Source organism: Mesoplodon mirus, assembly GCF_964341445.2.
Source record: "Mesoplodon mirus genome assembly, chromosome: 18".
Taxonomy (NCBI): Eukaryota; Metazoa; Chordata; class Mammalia; order Artiodactyla; family Ziphiidae; genus Mesoplodon; species Mesoplodon mirus.
This window is the reverse complement of record NC_138994.1, coordinates 47195163-47222356: the sequence shown is the minus strand read 5'-3', so window position 1 is coordinate 47222356 and position 27194 is coordinate 47195163. Positions and strand designations below refer to the sequence as shown.

Sequence of the window (27194 nt, the reverse complement as noted above, 5' to 3'; positions counted from 1 at the left end):
AAAACCAGTTCCCAAGGCCAGGCAGGGAAGTGGAGTGATTTTCAGGCAGGAAGAGCCAGAGGATGTATTACCCAACCTCTCTTTGACTTTAAGAAAAGAGACATCCTGAAAATCCAAGAAAAGCCTGAAGAGCAGGGGTGGAATGAGGACAGCAAAGGCAAGAGGGAGTTAATTCCAGTCCCTTATGTTGAGAAGTATAGACCTGCCTCCATCTCAGGATTGGCTGTGATTGGTGGTCAGTGAACTGGTAAAGGTCTCAGGATTCATGTGAGTGGTCAGGGGAGTATAATGCAAAGGACTTCACTTCCCATTCAGTCCTGTCCATCTGCTGCTTCAGTAGAACCCGATGAGGACTTCAGCAGAGTAGAGCTCAACAGTTTTGCTGACAGAAGGGAAAAATATTTTTCAGTTATTTGCAACTGCTGTCCATATAATTTCTTACAGAGGTCTAAGGCAGTTTAGTTTATATAAGCATTCTGTTCCTTATGATCTTCTGGGATAGAATTACTCCATTCCTAGTCACAGTTCACCACAGTCAAGATATGAAACTGGAGAGTTTATGTGTTAACTTCTGATTGGCTAATTTTAGGCAGTAGTGGCTATGCCTCTGTGTACAGCAGGGAGAGGTGTCTGCCCCTTATTCTCAGGTAGTGCAAATCAATCTATGGAAAAGTGGTGGAATTAGGAGCGTCGGGCACTGCTTATCCTGATTTACTTAATGTTTTTCTTTTCTCATTCTGAAACTATTCTAATAAAGGGCAATAGACTGTTCCCATCCACCTCCATGAAGTAATCATGCACCATGTGAATAATACACAATGGGATTGCTTTTTCACTCTCAAAACATGACCAGTTATGACTCATTCTGATATTTCAAATCCTAACAATTCTGGGAGTACGACTAGAGGCATTTATCTTCCTTTCTATCCAATGAGTCATACATTTTCTTCAGATTCTGTTCAGATTCTTGTCCTTTTCCCCCAAACCTACAAGTAGGTTAACTCTAAGAGAAGTATATGTTTTCATTCCGGATGAGAAGCAGGATGTGGAGAGCACCTTACTCAGTGCACAACATTTAGCCAGTATTGGATCCACTAATCACCCAGCTCCCTGCCTTCCCCCAAGGAATCATTGTAGGTTCACGCTGCTCCGGCAGTTAAGTAACTCCTTACTCCTGACCTTCCCTTCATAGTCATGTGACTGCTGCCACTGTTCCAAACATCATGTCCTCAACAAGGAACCATCCACAGCAGGAAGGCAACAAGCAGGGTTCCTTCCTAGACAGCTTTCTTTCTTTCTTTTTCACCAGGGAAGAAAATCTTTCACAGAAGCCCCAGAAGGTTTCCAGATCCTCAAGTGTCATTGGCCAAAACTGAGTCATATGTCTATCCCTAAACCAATCACAGACAAAAGAGTGGGCATGCCCTAATAAGCTTAAACCAGTCATAACTCAGCCCTTAGTAGTGAAGAAGGGAGGGGCTACCCCGGACTGGTTTCTGCCCCCCACCTGTATACCTGAACAAAGGAAGAAGCAAGAAATGATCACGGGAAGTGTTGGTTAAAGAACAGAGAATTATAGTCTGCAGTGAGAAAGAGGACTTAAGTGGATGGTGGAAAGGAAAGAGTCTCTCGGGGTTCCAGGTCCCCTTTCCAGTCTATCTCAGGGCTTTAGCCACTTCCCTGCCCTAGAGTCACCTGTTGGTTTCCTAGGTATGGCTGGCTGCCTTAACAGAGTGCTGCAAAAACAACAGAAATGCATTATCTCACAGTTCTGGACGCTAGAAGTCTGAAATGAAGGCGCCAGCAAGGTTATGCTCCCTCTGAAACCTTTAGGGGATGACTCTTCCTTGCATCTGCCTAACTTCTCATGGTTTGCCTCAATCCTTGACCTTCCCTGGCTTGCAGTTGCCATCCTTTAATCGGCTTCCGTGATCACGTGGTTTTCTCCCGTGTGTGTGTGTGTGTGTGTGTGTGTGTGTGTGTGTGTGTGTGTGTGTCTCTTCTCTCCTTTCATCATACTGAATTAAAGACCCGCCTTACTCTAATATGACCTCCTTTCAACTAATTACAGCTGCAACCATCTTATTTCTGAATAAGGTCACAGTCACAGGTACTGGGGGTTAGGACTTCAACGCATCTTTTTGGAGGACACAATTCAACCCATAACAGGCTGTGTGAGACACCCTTGTGTAATGAATGGTCTTTTGGCATTACCTAAACCCAGAGATATTCTGTAGTTTATAACCAGAGTCCTTTTAATATAGGACTCCAATAGGGATTCAAACAAGTCCAGACAAACACATGTCATACAAGCCCTTCCTCCGTCTCATCCTCTCCTTACTTAAGACTCTGTTTCCAGAATCAACTTAGAAAAGCTTACATGATCACCCAAGAGCACTTTTATCTCCTTTGGACCAAATTCCTTTTTCAGAAGAGGGTCTTGTATAACTTTGAATAACAGAGGGTTTGTTTGCATAATTAGAAAGTCAGCCTGGGAAGTTTCCTAAACTTAGGGAACAGTCTTCTTTTAAAATATATTCATGCCAGACAGAAGAAAATTCAGGTTGTTATTGTTGTTGTTGTTTTAATTTGTGAAAATGTAGCTTTTATATAACACTTTTTGTTCAATTTGCAAGCCTCGGCTTGCAAATTCAATTTGCGATGCGTTGGCTATGCCAGATTCATTGCGCTTCCTCCCAGTCCCTGTACCCTTTCTGGATATTGATATTCTTTTTTTTTTTTAAATAAACTTATTTATTTATTATTTTTTGGCTGCGTTGGGTATTCGTTGGCATGCGGTCTTTCTCTAGTTGCAGCGAGCAGGAGCTACTCTTCCTTGTGGTGAGCGGACTTATTGCGGTGGCTTCTCTTGTTGCAGAGCGCGGGCTCTAGGCACGCGAGCTCAGTAGTTGTGGCACATGGGCTCAGTAGTTATGTTAAGAAGCCCGCGCCCCGCAACGAAGAGCAGCACCCGCCCGCCCCGCTCACCACAACTAGAGAAAGCTCGCGCGCAGCAACGAAGACCCAAGGCAGCCAAATAAATAAATAAATTTGTTTTTAAAAAAGGTCTTAAAAAAAGTTTTTCAGATTCCAGAAGTTTTGCTTTCAATATCAACAGCAATATGACTGCATAAAACCGAATCCAGTGGCGGGGGGTGGGGTGGGGTGGTGAATGTGGGGGAGGGGCAGCCTCCCTGCCCTTGCCAGGAGAGATTCGGTTCCACTGGGGCATGAGGGGAATTAGAAAAAAAGAGGAGCGCACCATATGCAAAAATGAACTCAAAATGGTATAAAAACCTAAATATAAGACATGACACCATAAAACTCCTAGAAGAGAACATAGGCAAAACATTCTTGGACATAAATCGTAGCACTGTTTTCTTAGATCAGTCTCCCAAGGCAAAAGAAATAAAAGCAAAAATAAACAAATGGGACCTAATCAAACTTAAAAGCTTTTGCACAACAAAGGAAACCATCAACAAATGAAAAGACAGCTTATAGAATGGGAGAAAATATTTGCAAACAATGCAACCAACAAGGGGTTAATATCCAAAATACACAAACAGCTCATACAACTCAATACTGAAAAAACAAACAACCCAAACAAAAAATAGGCAGAGGATGTAAATAGACATTTTTCCAAACAAGACATATAGATGGCCAACAAGCATGTGAAAAGGTGCTCTACATTGCTAATTATTAGAGAAATGCAAATCAAAACCACAATGAGGCATCACGTCACACCAGTCAGAATGGCCATCATCAAAGGCTACAAATAATAAATGCTGGAGAGGGTGTGGAGGAAAGGGAACCTACTTATGCTGTTGGTGGGAATGTAAATTGGTGCAGCCACTATGGAAAACAGCATGAAGTTTCCTCAGAAAACTAAAAATAGAGCTACCATAGGATCGAGCAATCCTACCCTTGGGTATATGTCTGGAAAAGATGAAAACTCTAATCTGAAAAGATACATGCACCCCAATGTTCACAGCAGCACTATTTATAATAGCCAAGATATGGAAACAACCAAAGTGCCCATCAATAGACGACTGGCCTAGAAGATGTTGTGTGTGTGTGTGTGTGTGTGTGTGTGTGTATAAAATGTGTGTATATATATATATGTATATATAATGGAATATTACTCAGCCATAAAAAGAATGAAATATTGCCATTTGCAGCAACATGGATGGACCTAGAGATTATCATCTAAGTGAAGTAAGTCAGACAGAGAAAGACAAATACCATATGATATCACTTATATATGGAATCTAAAAAATAATACAAGTGAATCTATATACAAAACAGAAACAGACTCACAGACATAGAAAACAAATGTATGGTTACCAAAGGGAAAGCGAGGTGGGAGGGATAAATAGGAATATAGGATCAACAGATACAAACTACTATACGTTAAATAAATAAGCAATAAGGATTTACTGTATAGTACAGGGAATTATACTCAATATCTTATAATAACCTACAATAGAAAATAATCTGAAAAATATATATATAACTGAATCACTTTGCTACACACCTGAAACTAACACAATATTGTAAATCAACTATAATTCAACTTTAAAAAAAAAGAAAGAGTGAGTGAGTCCTTGGTTTGGTTCCTATAAAAGAGATTGGCGCTTGGACTATTGGTGGGGTCAGATTTCTGGGGACAAGGAAGATTGAATGTACAGTGGGTTGGGTTCAACAGAGCAGAGAAGATCTGTGCTTTGCTTCTCAGATAAAGGGCTGGCAAAAGACCTCAGGGAGAAGCCCTCACACCAATAGGCTCACTGACAGGAAGTAGAAATGGCACCTGTGAGGAAAATGTGACGCCCTGCTCCATCAAGAATGATCATCCCGGGACTTCCCTGGTGGCTCAGTGGTTGAGAATCAGCCTGCCAAAGCAGGGGACATGGGTTCGATCCCTGGTCCAGAAACATCCCACATGCCGCGGAGCAACCAAGCCCGTGCGCCACAACTACTGAGCGTTTGCTCTAGAGCCCGCAAGCCACAACTACTGAGCCCGAGTGGCCACAACTACTGAAGGCTGTGCACCTAGAGCCCGTGCCCCGCAACAAGAGAAGCCACTGCAATGAGAAGCCCGCGCACCACAATGAAGAGCAGCCCCTGCTCGCCGCAACTAGAGAAAGCCCGCAGGCAGCAATGAAGACCCAACACAGCCAAAAATAAATAAATAAATAAATTTATAAAAAAAGAAAAAAAGAATGATCATCCCTAGGACGAATAGGGGGAGAAGAGGGAAGGGAGAGGATCCAGAATTGACCTGAGCCTGAAAAGGACAGAAAATCCAGAAGTGAGTAGATTCTTCCGAATTGACAAGGTGATTTTCTGCCATTAGTGATGACGTGTGCTCCAGAGCAATGCCAGGATCGGTTATACAGAACTAAGTAAAATTCCATTTCAGATGTCTGATTCCTGTGACTGTGAAATACTGTGTCTGCTCCTTGGGAAAGCTCCTTCCTCCACCCTCCACCCCATCCCAGGAGCTGAGACTATGTCAGGGAAGGGGCAGGTGTGGCTCTCCCTCCTAGGACTCCATCCTTGAGGCTGGACAGACATTTTTTGTTTTTTTTTTTTTTTTGTTTTTGCGGTATGCGGGCCTCTCACTGTTGTGGCCTCCCCCGTTGCGGAGCACAGGCTCCGGACGCGCAGGCCCAGCGGCCATGGCTCACGGGCCCAGCCGCTCCGCGGCACATGGGATCCTCCCAGACCGGGGCACGAACCCGTATCCCCTGCATCGGCAGGCGGACTCTCAACCACTGCGCCACCAGGGAGGCCCTGGACAGACATTTGAACTAGTAACTGCAAGTGACTGACAGCCCAAAGCAGGAAACCCAGAGTTACAGAGGGACTTATAACTCGGAAGGATTCTTTATTCTACAGAGGACAGGGGAACCTATCTTGAAGATGTGTCTAACCCAATCCTGAGGTCAGTGGAGAGACAGAGTCTCAATCTCCTCCAATTAATAATTCAATCTGTGATCCAAACTCCCATTTATTTCCACGAAAACCACAAAGTCACCCTCCCCCATCTTCCCTCCTACTCTCCCTGCCTCCTCAGTCCTGTTACCTGAAAGTTGGAGAATGTGATTCCTGGTTTCCTCAGGCAGCCCAGGTACCAGGGTCTGGAAATTCTGAATGAAGGGCCATAAAGTGGAGAGATTCCACATGAGTGACTGAATCCTTCCTGACTGTGTGAAGGGCCCAGCATTCTGTACCCTGAGATCCCCTAGCTCCTGACTGTGGACCATAAATGAGAAACAGGTTGGAATACAGGCAAAGGGTTTATTTAGGTAGCAGTGGGGGATGAACCCCACCTGGCACCCTTTTCTCAGGGAGCGTTTCCTCTCCTTTCCCCTTCTTTCCAGCTCCCTGACTTCCTCATTTGGGAGGGGGAGCAGGACAGGAAGGAGCCAGGGGTGCAGTTTATCGTTTCTCCTCTGCCTCATCTTATTTCACTTCCTGCCTCTAAATTCCCCAGAACTGCTGATGTCTCCAGATATCATGGACTCTGGTCTAGAGGAACCCATTTCTCTTCTCTTGCCCAATTCAGACCTGGCCTGCTAGAATCTGAACCCCTGACCCAGCTTCATCAAGCTTGCCCAGCTCTAGGCTTCCCTGCACTCAGAAGTAGGAGTCAACCAAGGGGGTTTCCCTGGTGGTGCAGTGGTTGAGAGTCTGCCTGCCGATGCAGGGCACACGGGTTCATGCCCCGGTCCAGGAAGATCCCACATGCCGCGGAGCAGCTGGGCCCGTGAGCCATGGCCGCTGAGCCTGCGCGTCCGGAGCCTGTGCTCCGCAATGGGAGAGGCCACAACAGTGAGAGGCCCGCATACCGCAAAAAAAAAAAAAAAAAAAAAAAAAAAAAGTCAACCAAGGATTCAAGACCATGGGGGGAAGGAGGAGAGAGGGTGATGGAGAATAGGATTTCCTGACTGGAACAGGAGGGGAGGAGCAGGGGACAGTAGCAAATTTTTACTGAGCATCAAATCTGTGATGGAGATTGTGTCAGACCACCCCACCCCACCCCCAGCAACCATCAATCTGTTCTCTGTATCTATGAGTTCAGGTTTTTTCAGATTCCACATATATGTGAGGTAAGACTGTATTTGTTTTCTCTGTCTGATTTATTTCAAGTAGCCTAATGCCCTCAAGGCCCATCTGTTACCACAAAAGGCAGGATTTCTTTCTTTCTCATGGCTGAATAATATTCTATTATAGATAGATAGACAGACAGATAGATCTTCTTTATCCATTCATCCATCAATGGAAACTTAGGTTGTTTTCATGCCTTGGCTATTGTAAATAATGTTGCAATGAACACTGAGATGTGGAAATTTCTTCAATATAGTGATTTTGTTTCTGCTAGATAAATACCTAAAAGTAGAATTGCTGGATCTTATGGTAGTTCTACTTTTAATTTTTTGAGGAAGCTCCATACTCTTTTCCATAGTGACTGCACTAATTTACATTCCCATCAACAGAGCATAAGGTTTCCCTTTTCTCCACGTCCTCACCAACACTTGCTATTTCTTGTCTTTTAGATAATAGCCATTCTAATAGGTGTAAGGCAGTATCTCATTGTGGTTTTGATTTGCATTTCCCTGATTACTAGTGATGCTGAACACATTTTTATGTACCTGTTGGCCATTTGTATGTCTCCTTTGGGAAAATGTCTATTCAGATCCTCTGCTCATATTTAAATTGTATTGTTTGTTGTTGTTGTTTCTATTTAGTTGTATGAGTTCTTCATATATTTTGGATATTAATCCCTCATAGAATATAGAATTTGCCAATATCTTCTCTCCATTCAGTAGGTTGCCTTCTCATTTTGATGGTTTCCTTCACTGTGCAGAAGCTGTTTAGTTTGTTGTAGCACCATTTATTTATTTTTGCTTTTGTTTACCTGGACTTTGGAGTCAGATCCACAAAAACATTGCTAAGACCAATGTCAATGACATTACTCCCTATGTTTTTTTCTAGGAGTTTTATGGTTTCAGGTCTTACATTCAAGTCTTTAATCCATATTGAATTAATTTTTGTGTACGGTGTAAGATAGTGGTCCAGTTTCATTCTTTTGCATGTGGCTGTTCAGTTTTCCCAACATCATATATTGAAGGAGCTGTCCTTTCCCCACTGTATATTACTGGCTTCTCTGTCATAAATTAATTGACTATATATGTGTGGGTTTATTTCTGGGCTCTCTGTTCCATTGATCTCTGTGTCTGTTTTTATGCCAATACCCTCTGTTTTGATTCCATAGCTTTGTAATATAGTTTGAAATCAGGAAGTGTGATGCCTCCAGCTTTGTTCTTCTTTTTCAAGGTTGCTTTGGCTATTCGGGGTCTTTTGTGGTTCCCAAGTCTTTTTTTTTTTTTTTTTTTTTTTGCGGTACGTGGGCCTCTCACTGTTGTGGCCTCTCCTGCTGTGGAGCACAGGCTCTGGACGTGCAGGCTCAGTGGCCATGGCTCATGGGCCTAGCCACTCTGCGGCATGTGGGATCCTCCCGGACTGGGGCACGAACCTGTGTCCCCTGCATCGGCAGGCGGACTCTCAACCACTGCGCCACCAGGGAAGCCCCCAAATCTTTTAATATTCTGAATTTCTCCAGGGATGTGGTATTGCTCTGGTCTAACATCTTGGTATTACCAATGGCTTGCACTTGGTTCTTTCTCGCACAGTGTGAAGCAGACTTAACCAAGCTATCATTTCAGCTGCTGTGCTGGGTGCACATTATTGTCAAAGCATATTTGTAAGCTCTCAGGTTCATGGTATATGGCTATTGACTTGACTAATGAATTCTTTTCCATTCCAATTAGAAAAGAGATCAAAAAAATAGTTCATAATATTACTCAGCCATTAAAAAGAATGAAATAATACCATTTTCAGCAACATAGATGGACCTGGAGATTATCATACTAAGTGAAGTAAGTCAGAGAAAGACAAATATCATGTGATATCGCTTATATGCAGAATCTTAAAAAAATGATACAAACGAACTTATTTACAAAACAGACTCACAGACTTAGAGAACGAACTTATGGTTACCTGGGGGAAGGGTGTGGGAGAGGGACAGATTGGGAGTTTGGGACTGACGTGTACACACTGCTATATTTAAAATAGATAACCAAAGAATCCGCCTGCCAATGCAGGGGACACAGGCTTCATCTCTGGTCTGGGAAGATCCCACATGCTACGGAGCAACTAAGCCCATGTACCATAGCTACTGAGCCTGCACTCTATAGCCCACGAGCCACAACTACTGAGCCTGTGTGCCACAACTACTGAGGCCCACACACCTAGAGCCCCTGCTTCGCAACAAGAGAAGCCACCGCAATGAGAAGCCTGTGCACCACAACAAAGAGTAGCCCCCTCTCGCCACAACTAAAGAAAGCCCACATGCAGCAACGAGGACCCAATGCAGCCATAAATAAATTTAAAAATAAATAAATAGATTTTTAAAAATAATAAATAAACAGATAAATAGATAACCAACAAGGACCTACCGTATAGCACAGGAAATTCTGCTCAATACTCTGTAATAACCTAAATGGGAAAAGACTTTGAAAAAGAATAGATACATGTATATGTATAACTGAACCACTCTGCTGTACACTTGAAACTAACATGACATTGTTAATCAACTATACTCCAGTATAAAATTTAAATTTTTTTTTTTTTTTTTTTTTTTTTTTTGCTGTACACGGGCCTCTCACTGCTGCGACCTCTCCCACTGCGGAGCACAGGCTCCGGACGCACAGGCCCAGCGGCCGTGGCTCACGGACCCAGCCACTCCATGGCACGTGGAATCCTCCCGGACCGGGGCACGAACCCGTGTCCCCTGCATCGGCAGGCAGACTCCCAACCACTGTGCCACCAGGGAAGCCCAAATTTAAAATTTTTTTAAAGTTCATATTCACATGGGACAGACAATATTCACCTACAGTTCTGCCTCAGGGCTATTTAACTCTCTCATCCTCTATCTTAATCTAGTACTGAAAGATCTGGATATCTGGACATCCCACAGATGTCACACTGATCCGTTACATTGATGACATCATGATGATTGGACAGAAAGAGCAAGAGGTAGCTAGTACACTGGAGGCCTTGGTAGGGCACATACACTCTACAGGATGTAGGGAGATAAACTCTATAAAAATTCAGGGATAAGCCACTTCAATAAAGCTGTTACAGTTTTTTTTTTAAAACATCTTTGTTGGAGTATAACTGCTTCAGGGTTCTTGTGGTTAGGGGATTTCTAGGATATCCCTCCCAAGTAAAAGATAAATTATTGCTGTTTGCATTCCCCACCACCATCACAAAGAAGAAAGCACAGTGCCCAGTGGGCTTCTTTGGTTTCTGAAGGCAGCACATTCCACATCTAGAAATACTGCTCTGGTCCATATACCAGGTGACGCAGAAGGCTGCCAGTTTTGAATGGGATCCAGTGCAGGAACAGGCACTACAGCAGGTTAAGTCTGCAATGCAACCAACCTTGCTGTTTGTGCCATATGACCCAAAGACTAAGTTTTGGAGGTGTTAGATGCAGAATGGAGCTTATGGAAAGCTCCAGTAGAAGAATCACAACACAAGCCTCTGAGATTCTGGAATAAAACCATGATATCTGCAGCAGAGAATTAGATGCACTTTGAGAAATAGCTTTTGACATGTTACTGGACCCTGGAAGAGATGGAATGTTTAACCATAGGATACAATGTGACCATGTATCTGAAACTTCTCATTATGAACTGGGTTTTGTCAGACCTACCAAGTCATAAGGTCAGACTTATACAGCAGATGGAAATTGAATCAAGCCTAAGCAGGACCAGATCAAAGGGCCCAAGTGAGCTACATGAGCAAGTAACACCCCTTGCCCCTCTCACCCACCACATTTGCATCAGTTCTCTTCCCTGGTTTTCATTTGAAGGGGGAAAAAAAGCCCAAGCTTGGTTTATGTATGGATCAGTTGAGAACATGGGCACAAGCTGAAAATGGACAGTGGCTGTGTTACAGCCACATTAAGAAATGATTCTGTATATCTCAACATAATAAAAGCTATTTATGACAAACCCATGGCCAACATAATACTCAATGATGAAACACTGAAAACCTTCCCACTAAAATCTGGAACAAGACAGGGATGTCTCTCACCACTTCTATTCAACATAGCATTGGAAGTCCTAGCCACAGCAATCAGACAAGAAAAAGATATAAAACATATCCAAATTGGAAGGGAAGAGTTAAAATTGTCATTATATGCAGATGACATGATACTATATATTGAAAACCATAAAAACTCCACACACAAACTACTAGAACTGATAAACAAAATCAGAAAGGTAGCAGGATACAAAATTAACACACAGAAATCTGTTGCATTTCTTTACATTAACAGTGAAATATCAGAAAGGGAAAGTAAAAAGACAATCCTATTTAAAATTGCATCTCAAAAAAATACTTAGGAATAAACCTGACCAAGGAGGTGAAATACTTACATGCTGAGAACTATAAAACATTGATAAAGGAAATTGAAGATGATTCAAAGAAATTGAAAGATACCTCATGCTCTTGGATTGGAAGAATTAATATTGTTAAAATGGCCATACTATCAGCTCGGTGCCTTGTGACCGCCTGGAGGGGTGGGATAGGGAGGGTGGGAGGGAGACGCAAAAGGGAGGGGATATGGAAACATATGTATATGTATAACTGATTAAATTTGTTATAAGGCAAAAAAAAAAAAAAGTAAACTACACGGAAAAAAAAAAAAAAAGATAAATGGGAAAAAAAAAAAAATAAAATAAAATAAATAATCCCATCTTCTCTCTCGAGATCAGCAAAGCAGCTCCTTCTGACGGGTTCCTGAGTGATCAGTGTTTGATAAATAAAATTTTACAGCAAAAAAAAAAAAAAAAAAAAAAAAATGGCCATACTACCCAAAGCAATCTACAGATTTAATGTGATCTCTGTCAAATTACCCATGACATTTTCCACGGAACTAGAACAAATAATTCTAAAATTTAAAAGACCCAGGATTGCCAAAGCAATCCTGAGGAAAAAGAACAAAGCTGGAGGCATAACCCTCCCAGACTTCAGACAATACTACAAAGCTACAGTAATCAAAATAGCATGGTACTGACACAAAAAAAGGACATATCGGGCCTCCCTGGTGGCGCAGTGGTTGAGAGTCCGCCTGCCGATGCAGGGGATACGGGTTCGTGCCCCGGTCTGGGAGGATCCCATATGCCGCGGAGCGGCTGGGCCCGTGAGCCATGGCCGCTGGGCCTGCGCATCCGGAGCCTGTGCTCCGCAACGGGAGAGGCCACAACAGTGAGAGGCCCGCATACCGCAAAAAAAAAAAAAAAAAAAAAAAAAGTTAAAAAAGGACATATCGATCAATGGAACAGAATAGAGAGCCCAGAAATAAACCAACACACCTACGGTCAATCTACGACAAAGGAAACAAGAATATACAATGGGGAAAAGAGAGTCTCTTCAACAAGTGGTGTTGGGAAAGCTGGACAGCTACATGTAAATCAGTGAAATTAGAACACTCCCCTACACCATATACAAAAATAAACTCAAAATGGTTTAAAAACCTAAATATAAGACATGACACCATAAAACTCCTAGAATAGAACATAGGAAAAACATTCTCAGACATAAATCATAGCACTATTCTCTTAGGTCAGTCTCCCAAGGCAGAAGAAATAAAAGCAGAAATAAACAAATGGGACCTAATCAACCTTAAAAGATTGTGCACAGCAAAGGAAACCATCAACAAAACAAAAAGACAACTTACGGAATGGGAGAAAATATTTGCAAATCATGTGATCAACAAGGGGTTAATATCCAAAATATACAAACTGCTCATACAACTCAATATCAAAAAAACAACCAAATCAAAAAATGGGCAGAAGACGTAAATAGACATTTCTCTAAAGAAGACATACAGATGGCCAAAAAGCACATGAAAAGATGCTCAACATCACTAATTATTAGAGAACTGCAAATCAAAACCACAATGAGGTATTACCCCATACTGGTCAGAATGGCTATCATTGAAAATTCTTCAAATAACAAATGTTGGAGAGGGTATGGAGAAAAGGGAACCCTTGTACACTGTTGATGGGAATGTAAATTGGTGTAGCCACTGTGGAAAACAGCAAGGACATTCCTTAAAAAACTCCTTAAAAAATTCCTTAAAAAACTAAAAAAACAGCTACCATATGATCAAGCAATCCCACTCTTAGGTGTATATCTGGAAAAGACGAAAACTCTAATTTGAAAAGATACATGCAGTATTACTTACAATAGCCAAGATATGGAAACAACCCAAGTGCCCCTCAACAGACAATTGGCTTAAGAAGATGTAGTGTATACCCAATGGAATAGAAAAGGAATGAAATATTGCCATTTGCAGGAACATGGATGGAGCTAGAGAATATCATACTGTAAGTGAAGTGTCAGAGAAAGACAAATATTATATGATATCACTTATATGTGGAATCTAAAAAATAATACAAATGAATCTATATACAAAACAGAAACAGACTAACAGACATAGAAAACAAATCTATGCTTGCCAAAAGGGAAAGGGAATGGGGTAAGGATAAATTAGGAGTATGGGATCAAGAGATACAAACTACTATACATAAAATGGATAAGCAACAAAGACTTACTGTATAGTGCAGTGAAATATATTCAATATCTTGTAACAACCTTTAATGGAAAATAATCTGAAAAAATATATATATATAATGGAATGACTTTGCTATACACCTGAAACTAACACAATATTGTAAATCAACCATAGTTCAATTAAAAAAAAAGATGTGTACCTCTGCTGTGATGCAAACTCACTGCATCTGCAGCATTCACTGGTGTCCCTCTGAGTCACCCCCTTGGGCTTGGAAGACAAGGGAACTGAAACAAACATGAGGCTCGTGCTGTTTGCTGTATTGTGAATAATAAAGTCTTTTATCTCTGACCGAGTGGTGTCAGATCTTCTGCTCATACCTATAAAGTGATGGCAGACTAGCTCATTAGCTTACAAGAAGGACAAAAATTCAGACACTTCAAGGAAATCTCACACTCTTCATATTTCTTGACTTGGGTTATGTTAAAACAATCATTTTGCCACTTTAAAAAGTGTAAAAGGAATGCGTGTGGCTATAGGGAGTTGTAGTTGTGTGATCATGATTCTTGTTGGATTTTTAGACCCTGGTATATAACAAACAGTTCTCAATTACCTGCCTCCCAGCTTTGTCTGTGAAATTTATTACCTTGACAGTTATAATTAATCAAAGTGGTGGAGACTATCTGAAACAATGATAGCAAAGAAATAGGAATGTGTAGGCAAAAATCATGTGATATTTTTTTAATCAAGGAAAAAAGAGAGTAGTTTTTTCCCTAAAGTGTTTAGTTGTTCTAGAATGTGCAAGATGATAATGAAGGGTAAAACCTGGGTGGATAAAAAGTTGTAGAAGGTTTGTGAAATGAAATTTATTTTCCCTGGACTTTATATAATACCTATAAATAATGGCACTAAAAAGAAAGAATGGAATGTATTAAAACTGGCAAGATTGGTTTTATTTTGATGAGTTTATTATAACATTTTTTAAAGTATGAGAATATTTTCCTGCCAAATATTATATTAATGCAAGGCTAAAAATTATTTTTTCTCTATTAAAATAACAAATTGTTCTGCTCTAAACAAGAAATAGTAAAAGCCATCATCATCTATTTGGTCTGTTGAGAGAGCAGAGATTATATATCTCATCACAATAACTTTTTGTGCTTTATACTGAATTTATTACATCCTTGCTTGTTCAAACCAGCAAGCAAAAGTTCCTCACTGCTGAATGTGTTAAGGTTTCTTACAATTGTGTTACCTTCTGCTATTTTTATTTTTTAAATATTTCACTGTCACCCTTGTAGAAATCTTAACCATTCTTTTTTTTTTTTTTTTTTTTTTTTTTTGCGGTACACGGGCCTCTCACTGTTGTGGCCTCTCCCGTTGCGGAGCACAGGCTCCGGATGCGCAGGCTCAGCGGCCACGGCTCACAGGCCTAGCTGTTCCGCGGCATGTGGGATCTTCCCGGACCGGGGCACGAAACCATGTCCCCTGCATCAGCAGGCGGACTCTCAACCACTGCGCCACCAGGGAAGCCCTCTCAACCATTCTTTATTCCAGAATTCATGCTACAACCCTAATCAAGTAATTAACTTATCTGATAATTTTTTTTTTTCCTGTACGCGGGCCTCTCACTGTTGTGGCCTCTTCCTTAGCGGAGCACAGGCTCCAGACGCGTAGGCTCAGCGGCCATGGCTCACAGGCCTAGCCGCTCCGCGGCATGTGGGATCTTCCCGGACCGGGGCATGAACCCGCGTCCCCTGCATCAGCAGGCGGACTCTCAACCACTGCGCCACCAGGGAAGCCCTATCTGATAACTTTTATTTATTTTAATTTTATTTTATTTTTTTGGCTGCGTTGGGTCTTCATTGCTGCGTGCAGGCTTTTCTCTAGTTGCAGCAAGCAGGGGGCACTACTCTTCGTTGTAGTGCATGGGCTTCTCATTGCAGTGGCTTCTCTTGTTGCAGAGCACGGGCTCTAGGCACGCGGGCTTCAGTAGTTGCAGCACGCAGGCCCAGTAGTTGCAGCACGTGGGCCCAATAGTTGTGGCACACGGGCCCTAGATCATGCAGGCTTCAGTAGCTGTGGCGTGTGGGCAGAGTAGTTGTGGCGCACAGGCTCAGTAGTTGTGGCACATGGGCTTAGTTGCTCTGTGGCATGTGGGGTCTTCCCAGACCAGGGATCAAACCCGTGTCTCCTGCATTGCCAGGCGGATTCTTAACCACTGCGCCACCAGGGAAGTCCCAACTTATCTGATAAGTTTTAATTTTGCCTTCTCAAGATCAGACCTTAAATTCAGAAAAATAAAATTCTGGGGCTTCCCTGGTGGTGTAGCAGTTAAGAATCTGCCTGCCAATGCAGGGGACACGGGTTCGAGCCCTGGTCCTGGAAGACCCCACGTGCTGCAGACCAACTAAGCCCATGCACCACAACTACTGAGCCTGCGCTCTACAGCCCCCGAGCCACAACTACTGAGTCCCGTGTGCCACAACTACTGAAGCCCGTGCACCTAGAGCCCGTGCTCTGCAACAAGAGAAGCCACTGCAATGAGAAGCCCACGCACTGCAACGAAGAGTAGCCCCCGCGCACAGCAATGAAGACCCAACACAGCCAAAAATAAATAATAAATAATCAAATACATAAATTCTTTTAAAAATAAATAAATAAGTAAAAATAAAATAAAATTCTGAAGGTGTCTTTTACCCTAAACGATTTTGGGGGTTCCCCAGAAGGTCACTGGATCACTACAAAGATTTTCTTTTCCTTTAGAGAAAGAGAGATGTTAACAAACAAACAAAAAAGGTTCATTTGGTGTGCACCATATTCTTAACTATCTCACCACTATTTTAAGAGCTATATGGGAAGAGCTGTTCAATCAAAAGGGAATTCAGCCATCCCTAGGTTAATATGTACTGGCAAAACGTTAATTGTAATATAAATGTTTCAGAGATTGCACACTCTACAGATTGGAAGGTGTTGGAGATTTGTCCGTGCCCTCATTGACCACAAAATGTTCTTCCTCTTTGGGAAACATACATCAAATCCTCATAAAATAGTTCTGTATTATGTTCAATAGATAACATTATTCTCCATTATGATATTGGTTGTTATTATAATAAATTAACTGTAGCCATTCAACCTTATCCATCTGTAAGTTTTCTGTTTCCTTCTGCTCTTGCCTGAAGACCCTGTTAGTAGCTATGTGGCTTTAAAAAAATGTCTTCAAAAAAGAAGAGTAGTCTGAAAGCCTCAGGAAAGGCATGGTACCAAGTATTTTTAAATACTATTATTTCAAGGGACACACTCAGGAGTATGGGCTTCTGAGCAGATGTTGCTTAGGTAACTGTCAGTTCCATCATTAGACTGAGTCACGATTTCCAGGACTATTCTAGTCTAGACACAGAGAACTTCATGAGACTTGAATGCTGACCCAACATCCAGCAGAACAAGAATTAATTAAGTAGGACTGCATAAAGTGATGAGGGAAATGACCTGGAAGTTATTGGTTTGGAATATTATTGGCATGGTTTTAATGTTTTGTGCCCTTGGCTACACTGGGTTCCAGTATTTTGTGCCCACAGAACTCACTGGGTACTGCTGCTCCTTATGGAATCTCTTGAACATTGGGCAGTGTCTTCTGGACCCATCAGTTCCAGGTCCCCTCAGAGCACTTTCCATCAAGACCTCTCTCTGCTCCATCCTGATGATTTTCATGTGATGCTGGTGGGCAGGGTAAAGTGAAAGGGTGCTGCTTCCTGGGAGCTAAATTTTGTTTTTCCCATACCTTCCCTCTGACATCACCCTCTTTATGTTTAATTAACATTAATTGAGACACTCCTATATGCCAGGCAGTTTTCTTGGTACCAGTACAGTAATGAATGGGTCCTGTCCTCTCTTAATGGGAACCTTTAGCTTTGGGCCGTTTCTCCATAACTGACATGCTTCCCCTGGTATGCTAGATTGTTAGAAAAATAGCTATTTCCACCCCTCCCTATACCCATTCTCTCCACAATATGGCTTCGTAGTTCCTCCCATCAAAAGGTGGAGTCTATTTTCCAACTCTCTGAATCTGGGGTGCCTTGTGATCTACTTTGGCCAATAGGAGGCAGCAGAAGTGATCCCTCAGTTCCAAACCTAAGGCTCCAGAGTCCCTGCAACTCTTCAAATTACTCTCTTGGAACCCTGCCCAAACACTATGCAAACAAGCCCAGGCTAGCCTAACATGGTCCATTACCCGAGCCCATTACCCCAGCCCATAGCCAGCCAAATGTCAGACACAGCAGAGAGGCTGTCCTAGACCAGCCAGCTCCCAGCCAACCCACCACAAATGCATGAACCAGTCCAGCTAAGATGAGCCATGCCTGGCCAGACCAAACAACCACCCAGCTGATCTATAGACTTGTGAGGTATAATAAATGCTTGTTATTTTAAGCCACTGAGCATTGGGGTGGTTTGTTATACAGCAATAGGTAGCCAATACACATGGGATCTTATCTACTTTTCCCAACAACTCTGGGATCTTCAAAGAAATGAAAGAATTACATTTCCTTATTACCCTAAGTTTACCTGACTTTTAAGTGACAGAAAAAGAACTGAACTCAAATCTATATGAAAGGAAAATGCTCTTTTCACAATAACATAAGACTTTCCAAGACCTCACCTAGCTTCTCCATTCTGCCATTTTAAGGTTGTTAAAAATCAGGTGACATGAAATACATCAGATTTCACAAAAGAGTATATACTGTGTGATTTCATTCATAAGAAATTCTAGAGTAGGCAAAACCAATTAGCTGTGAAAGAAAGCAGATCATTAGTTGCCTGGGGACAAATAAGTGGGTTAGACTGCAAAGGGGTATAAGGGAAATTTGGGGGGTGATGGAAAATGTTCTATCTTGATTGGAGTGGTAGTTACCTAGGCATTCATATTTGTCAAGAGTCATCTCTACTCTTTAAGTGGGTGCATTTTATTGGGTAAGAATTACACCTCAATAAAGCTGATTTTTAAGGTTAAAAAGAAACAGAAGTTGGTGAGGATGTAGAGAAAAAGAAACCCTTAGGCACTGTTGGTGGGAATGTAAATTGGTGTAGCCAGTATGGAAAGCAATATGGACGTTCCTAAAAAAATTAAAAATAGAAGTACCATATGATCCAGCAATTCCACTTCTGGGTTTATATCCAAAGGAAATGAAAACAGGATATCAAAGAGATATCTGCAGTCCCATGTTCGTTGGAGCATTATTCACAATAGTCAAGATATGGAAACAACCTAAGTGTCTATCAGTGGATGAATGGATAAAGAATAATATAATATTCTACCATATATCCATTATATATATGTATATATAAAATGATGGAATATTACTCAGCCATGATAAAGAAGGAAATCCTGCCATTTGCAACAGTATGGTTGGAACTTGAGGGCATTTATACCAAGTAATATAAGCCAGACAGAGAAAGACAATACTGCATGGTATCACTTACATGTAGACTCTTAAAAAAAAAAAAAAAGTCGTATTCACAGATAGAAAGTAGAAGGGTAGTTGCCAGGGGCCGGGAGTTGGGGGGAACAGGGAGAGGTTGGTAAAAGGGTAGAAACTTTCAGCTATAAGATGAATAAGTTCTGAGAACCTAATGTAAAACACGGTGACCATGTGACCAACAAGGGATTAATTTCTGAAATTTACAAACAGCTCATGCAGGTCAATATCAAAAAAACAAACAACCCAATCAAAAAAATGGGCAGAAGACCTAAATAGACATTTCTCTAAAGAAGACATACAGATGGCCAAGAGGCACATGAAAAGATATTCAACATCACTAATTATTAGAGAAATGCAAATCAAAACTACAGTGAAATACTACCCCACACCCGTCAGAATGGCCATCGTCAGAAAGTCTATAAATAATAAGTGCTGGAGAGGGTGTGGAGAAAAGGGAACCCTCCTACACTGTTGGTGGGAATGTAAACTGGTACAGCCACTATGGAGAACAGTATGGAGGTTCCTTAAAAAACTAAAAATAGGGAATTCCCTGGTGGTCCAGTGGTTAGGACTCCACACTGTCACTGCCAAGGACCCAGCTTCGATCACTGGTGGGGGAACTAAGATCCCACAAGCTGCGTGGCACAGCCAAAAAAAAAAAAAAAAAAAAGAGAGACAGAGAGAGAAAGAAACTAAAAATAGAGCTACGATAAGATCCAGCAATCCCACACCTGGGCATATATCTGGAGAAGAACATTGTTCAAAAGGATACATGCACCCCAATGTTCATTGCAGCGCTGTTTACAATAGCCAAGACATGGAAGCAACCTAAATGTCCATCGACAGATGAATGGATAAAGAAGAAGTAGTACATATATACAATGGGTATTACTTAGCCATTAAAAAGAATGAAATAATGCCATTCACAGCAATATGGATGGGCCTAGAGATTATCATACTAAGTGAAGTAAGTCAGACAAAGACAAATATCATATGATTTTGCTTATGTACAGAATCTTTAAAAAATGATAGAAACGAACTTATTTACAAAACAGAAACAGACTCACAAACTTAGAGAACGAACTTATGGTACCAGGAGGGAAGAGTTGGGGGGAGGGATAGATTGGGAGTTTGGGATTGACGTATACACACTACTGTATTTAAAATAGATAAATAATAATAATAAAATAAAATAGATAACCAACAAGGTGCTACTGTATAGCACAGGAAACTCTGCTCAATACTCTGTAATAACTTAATTGGGACAATAATTTGAAAAAGAAGAGATACATGTATATGTATAACTGAATCGCTTTGCTGTACACCTGAAACCAACACATTGTTAATCAACTATACTCCAATATAAGATAAAATTTTTTTAAATAAAAAAACCCACAGTGGCCATAGTTGATAACACTGTATTGTATAATTGAAATTTGCTAAGAGAGTAGAACTTAAGTGTTCTCACCTAAAAAAATAGATAAATATGTGAGATCATGGATATGTTCATTAACTAGATGGGGGAATCCTTTCACAACGCATACATGTATCAAATCACGATGTACACTTTAAATATCTTACAATTTTGTGCGTCAATTATACCTCAATAAAGCAGAACTTAAAAAAATACCTTAGGAACTCTAGATAATCTTTTAAAAGTTAAGGGGGGAAAAAAAAACCAACTCAAAACAATGGCAGTGCTCCAATCTCCCAGGGCTTATTCCTCTCCCACAAGGAGAAGGTCCCCCTCCCCCAGCCCTGCCATTTCCTTGGCCAGGCGGTTGGCTCCCCTAGCTGCCCTTGCTCAGCCCAGCCTCGCAGATCCAGTGGTAGGGTCTCTGGCACGCGTCGTCATTCCACTTGCCATCGGGGTGGAAGTGGGCACAGTCCTCGCCCCCACCCAGCCCGTGCCCTTGCCAGTCGTCCGGCTGGCCTGGCTTCCAGTTCCTGAGGGGAGAGGACAACAGGCAGCTAGGGAGGCACGGAATCCAGGTCAGGGAGAAGGGCTGAGGGTCAGACCCTGGAGGGACCGAGCTGAACGAGGAAGAAGGGCACAGAAACCCGCGGCACTCACTTGAAGTTGGTCTCATAGTCCGTTCCATCCGCCCATTTCCAGACTCCATCCAGATCACTGAGGCCCATCCAGGTGTAGGAGGAGCCTATATGGGCCTGGACAAAATCCTGGGACAACAGAAGGGCAGTGGTGACTTCTCCCCACCCTGCCAACTCCTTGGACTAGCAGTTCTGAACTTCACGTGTTCATTAAACCCTTCGAGGAGATTCGGGTTGTTTATCCCAACGCCCGGGGCCAATTAAACCTCTGAGGGTCTGGCTCAGATGGCAGTCATTGTTAAAAGCTCCCCAGGTGATGCCAATATGTAGCCAAGGCGGAGAACCATTCTCTTCAATGGGACGTGTCTTGGACCTGCGCTCTAGGGGCCTCACCTGTTCCTCTCTGGAGTTGATGACCACCAGGTAGGCGTCCTCCAGCTGGCAGTGCTTCTCAGCCTCGGGCCAGGGCTTCCCCGAGGAAGAGAACCAGTAGCATTTGCCTTCATGCTCCAGCCAATTGGTAGGACAGCAGTTGTTTTGCGAGCCTAAGGGGCCGGGGCAGGGGAGGGTCTGAGGTGCTGTCCAGAGGGACGTGGGCAGACACTGGGGCCGGCCCACCCCATGCAGCCCTCACCATTGCTCTTGAGAGCAGGCATGTTGCAGGTCAGGGAGTTCAGGTTCTTGACCAGCTGTTGGACTCGCAAGAGCATTTCGGAATAACCTGGGACGCACACGGATGGGCAGTGGGGACAGTGCCCTGGGTGTGGCTTCTGCTCCTTGAGTCCCTGGAGACCAGAGGTCCACACCTTGGGCCCAGCCTAGGAACCCCCTTGCCCTCCCACATGCCTCATGCCCAGGTGGGGGGGAGCAGGGGCCTGACCTGCTTTGAGTTCCTGCAGCTGGTTCTCCAGGCTGCTCTCCAGAGAAAGCACCTTGTCATTCAAGTTACGGGCTGGAGGGGAGGGCACCACGTGACTGCTCCCATTTCTCCCCCGCCCTGAGTGCCTGGCACTCACCCCTGCACACACTCTCCCGAAGGGTCTCTCACCTGCTTGCAGTTCCTGCTTGTGACTTTCCACCTCAGCTTTCAGAGATGTTATCATTTCCTGCAAACTTCCACCTGGAGAACACAGGGACTCAGGGCTCAGGAGTCAGTTCCTCCCCCCCTCCCACCGCACCCCACCACAGTCCAGAGCCCCCTTCCATACCAGGCTCACCCTGGGATTTCAGTGCCTGGACCTCAGCCGTAGTGTTTGAAGTGAAGTTGCTGAAAGTTGTTCTCAGGGTTGCCAGGTCCCTCTGAAACTTGGAATCTGATCAGGCGGATGAGACAATCAGTGCTAAGGGTTATCAGGCCCTCTGTGCCAGCACTGGGCAGGGCACTTGACATGCATTATGTCATTGGGTCCCTACAGCGTGACCCCACCCAAAGGGATGGGCACTATTTTTTTTTTTTTTTTTTTTTTTTTGCGGTACGCGGGCCTCTCACTGTTGTGCCCTCTCCCGTTGCAGAGCACAGGCTCCGGAAGCGCAGGCTCAGCGGCCATGGCTCACGGGCCCAGCCACTCCACGGCATATGGGATCCTCCCGGACTGGGGCACGAACCCGTATCCCCTGCATCGGCAGGCGGACTCTCAACCACTGCGCCACCAGGGAGGCCCGGCACTATTTTTATACAATATTGCAGGTGAGGAAACTAAGGCTTAGAGAGGGGCCGTAATTTGACCTCATTCCCCAACTGATAAGTGACAGGGCCAGCAGTCATCCTCATTTATCACCCTCGCCACCAGTGCCCCCACCACTGCACCCCATTATTTCTGTCTTCCCTGCCCACCCTGTGCCCCTCACTTTGGGATGCGATCACACAGATGCCGACCAGCAGGAGGAGGCTGAGGCCCAGGGAGAGCAGGAAGGAGCGGGTGCTGGAGAAGAGCCGCTGCAGGAAGGTCTTGAGGGCAGGCAGCCCTGCAAGAGGAGAGGGTGTCAGGATGAGGAGGGTCCAGGACTTGAGAGAGACGGGGAGGAGGATAGGACCACGGGGACCTGCAGGGAGGAGGCTGCTGCAGCTGATGCTGGGGGGAGGCTGGACAAGGAGAATTGTGGGCAGGGGGACGTCCAGGCCACTGACCCCTCATGGACCAGCACAAGTGCTCAGTCACACGGGCCCCTCACACCCCTGGGGACACATGTACACAAAGACACACAGACAGGGGATGATGGCGATGTATAAGGTCTTATCATCAGAGCTGGGGCACCAGGCAGGAGGACCAAAGGAGAGAGACGGCGACTACCTTAGAAGGCTCACACTCATCAGTGAAAACAAGTTAGAAAATGGGTTTACTAATATGGGGCACATTGCACTTGCCCATAGGAACACACACTGCTGACCTCTGGATTAATAAGCAGAAGTACAAGTAGGACATAACTATAGGAGAGAAGAGATTTACTGTTGGCCATTAAGGTAAAGACTCTACGAAGAAGTTATTCCTCAAGACTTTGGAAATACGGGCTTCCCTGGTGGCGCAGTGGTTAAGAATCCAGCTGCCAATGCATGGGACACAGGTTCGAGCCCTGCTCCGGGAAGATTCCACATGCCGCAGAGCAACTAAGCCCGTGCGCCACAACTACTGAGCCTGCGCTCTAGAGCCTGTGAGCCACAACTACTGAGCCCACATGCCACAGCTACTGAAGCCCACGTGCCTAGAGCCCGTGTTCCGCAACAAGAGAAGCCACCACAACGAGAAGCCTGCGCACCACAACGAAGAGTAGCCCGTGTGCAGCAACGAAGACCCAATGCAGCCAAAAATAAATAAATAAATAGATTAATTAAAAAAAAAAGACTTTGGAAATAAAACAAGGAATAATAAAGTTCTGGAAAATGTACACTAGGTGCTTTTAACATGCCCAGGCTGGGAGGCAACGATCATTATGGCTGCAATGGTTTTAAAAGACAATATTAGCAATTTCCTTCAGTGTAATTAATCTGGGTCTATGTTTTGTTATTCCTGGAATTGTCCACAATAATAATAGCTACAATAAATAGCCAGTAAATCTTTTAAGTGGCAAAATTAAAAAAAAAAGAGAGAGAAAGAAAATGGGTTTACTCTCATGCCCTTCCCCAGAGCACAGGAAGCCAGGACTGCTGTGGACTTTGAATCGTGTTTTTATTGGGGTCCCCAGAGGCTGGGGCCTCCCCTTCAGAGTGAGAGACCCCACCAGTACATATGGTAGAGGTGCAGACATGACATGACAGCAGAAATCCTTCTAAACATATTCAGAGATTTTAGGAAAGACCGTTTCCCCATTCATCTTACCATCTATAAACCCCTGGCTTTTCTTCTCACTCTCCAAGTACTGGAGGTCTTCATACTTCACTGACATGTTTGGACCAACACGGCCTCTGAGGCTGTCGGAGCTTAAGTAGAGGCAGGGCCAGCGGCCAGGCTGGGGAAGGAGCTGGGATAAAGATGGAGGCTGGGACCAGGTAGGACCCGCGGGCAGGGCTGGAGATAAGGGAAGAGATGAGGGTTGAGAAGAAGCCCAGGGTCAAGGCTAGCAACGGGGATGGGCTTGGCTTTGCAGCTGAGGTCAGAAGTGGGGTCAGGATTGGGCTTTGAGCTAGGGTCAGGTTGAGTTTGGGGTTGGCAGTGCAGGTAAAGTTGGAGCTAATGTATTGCTAGGACTGGGTCTAACACTGGGAGCTGGAATCAAGGTTGCGTCTCCTGCTAGGATTGGGGTCAGTACTCATGTTGAAGCCATGGATGGAGTTGGACCGAAGCTTGGTGCTGAAGTTGGAAATAGGAGAGAGTTGAGGTTCAAGCTTAGGTAGGGGCTGGTGTTAAGATTCAAGCTGACTTGGGACTTCCCTGGTGGTCCAGTTGTTGGGACTCCCTGCTTCCACTGCAGGGGGCACAGGTTTGATTCCTAGTTGGGGAACTAGGATCCCGCGTGCTACACTGCACGGCCAAAAAACCACAAAGGTTCAAGCTGACTCTGGGGTGAAGATGCCATTGGGGTTAAAGGAGGAACTGGGGTTGGTACGGGGTTTGGCTGGAGTGGGGGCTGAAGACAGGGCTGGAACTAGGCTAGAGAAGGGGTTGAGTGTGAGTCTCAGTTTGTGACTGAGGTTGTGGCTGCCACAATTCAATCTGCATCCAGTGAAGGGAAGAGAGTCTAAAATCTCTGCTCGGTCATTAAATCCCCAAGCTGCCCCCTTATATATCTTCCCATTCAGTCTCACCTAAGACCCACAGTCCCCTCTCCCTGCTTTCTCTGACATCCTCCCTGCCCCCTTAGTCTCACCTGCATCCCCAACCTGGTTACCTGTGAAAAGTCCAGAGGCTATGATTCTTGAGTTCTTTGTGCAGCAGTGACCAGAGCTGGAGAAAACTAAATCCTGGAGAGTTGGGATGGAGGTGACTGAAGGAGGAGCCACCTAAGTGACTGGAGACCTGCTGGTCTTTGTGTCTGAAAGACCAGGAGTCTATAATCTGGGAATCTCCCGTTTCCCTGATTGGGGCAGTAAACAAGAAGAAGGAATTGAAATCAAAACGCAGGCAGACGTGGTGTGGACAGGGCAGCTGGATATGGGGCCAGCTCTCTTTCCTCTTGCAGGGAGTGTCTACTCCTTTTCCGCTTCTTTTGAGCTCCCATGACTTCCTCAATTTTACCATTTGGGAGAGAAGCATTGGACCAGAAGGAGCCAGAGGTGCAGTCTGCCCCACACCTCCTTTCACTTCCTGCATCTGAAGACCTCAGAATTGTTGGTGTCTCCATCACTGCAAACCCGGGTCCAGAGGAGCCCATTGCTCTGCTCTTGCTCAATCCTGACCCGGGGTCCCTGGCATCTGATCTTCCTCTGGGGCCTCAGCCATCATGCTCCCCTAGCTCTGACCAGCTCTCTTCACTCCGCTCGGAAGGAGGGAAGCAGGTGGTGGAGAGTAGGATTTCCTGGCCGGAATGGGAGGGGAGAAGCCAGGGAAAGAACAGAATTTACTGAGCACGCAAATCTGATAAGGATTGTGCTAGACACTTGCATTAACTATTCAATTTCCACAAGAACCTTGGGAGGAATTTTGGATGATGGACTTAGGCTCGGAGCCATTGTGTGACTTGCCCAAGATCTCACACCTGGTAAGCAAAAGAGCCAGATTTCCAGCCCAGTGCTGCCGGACACACTAGCCTGGGCTCTCTCCACATACACTGTCCTCACGAAAGGGATTCAATTTAATCCTGTCAACTCTGTAAATCCCTCTAAGGGGGCTGCTCTGAATTCACACACACAATCTTTTCACGGTAAGAAGGATTCTTAGTGTCTTAAAAGGGGAGGAAGGAAAGCAAATACATTTCAGTTTCTATTCTCTAATTAAATGGGATTGTGTTCTGCTACTTGCTTTTTAAAATTCATTTAACAATGTATCAGGAACATTTTACCATATCAGTTCATAAAATGTCCTTTATTCATTTTTCATCTTCATATCATTTCATAATCTGTGCCATAATTTATTGACTAAGCTTTTCCCTATTGATAAACATTTAGGTTGTTTCCAGTTTTGTTTTGTTTTCTTGCTTTGCTTGTATTTGGTGTTTGGTATTTTAATTAGTATTCGTTACAGGTTGGGTTTTTGGAAGCCAATTTGGGGTGCAGTCTATTTATTAGGGATCAACATCTGTGAAAGGATGGGGAAAGAAAAGGAGGGGGCAGAGGAAGAAGTTAAACAGATGCAAAGACCCCACAAAGCTTTAGCCAACCCAACTGCACTGCCTGTCAGAGCTGCTCATCACTGGGCTGAACTAGGGCCTTTATTACCTGACGTTGCTCAGTCACCAGATGCTGCCACCGCAGCAGGGGTGAGACCTCAGGGGAGGTGGCTGTGTGCACAAGTTACACTCCCCACAACTGGGCAGCAAGTCCTTCCTGGGAGCGGGGTCTGGGTCTCTCATCTCTGTGTCGACCCCAGTACTGTATTAGTTTCACACTTTAATTGGGGATAATCAACATTTTTGCATTA

General features: G+C 44.0%; 1 protein-coding gene across 9 annotated transcripts; it reads right to left on the bottom strand.

Moving 5' to 3' along the window:
- Positions 1-35: 35 nt before the first annotated feature.
- Positions 36-27194, bottom strand: CLEC10A (C-type lectin domain containing 10A). 9 transcript variants are annotated; one of them, XM_082604996.1, is made up of 10 exons: positions 25507-27194; positions 24498-24686; positions 23032-23148; positions 22392-22496; positions 22232-22303; positions 22064-22135; positions 21818-21904; positions 21577-21728; positions 21206-21312; positions 20577-21078 (listed from the first exon to the last, which is right to left on the bottom strand). In XM_082604996.1, the coding sequence occupies exons 2-10, from the start codon at positions 24562-24564 to the stop codon at positions 20922-20924; spliced, it is 936 nt and encodes a 311-aa protein (XP_082461122.1). In that variant the 5' UTR covers positions 24565-24686; positions 25507-27194; the 3' UTR covers positions 20577-20921. The 9 variants fall into 9 exon arrangements, with proteins under 9 accessions (XP_082461124.1, XP_082461122.1, XP_082461123.1 ...); XM_082604997.1 differs by having other exon boundaries at positions 22401-22496; XM_082604994.1 differs by having other exon boundaries at positions 22064-22303; positions 25507-25692; positions 26993-27194.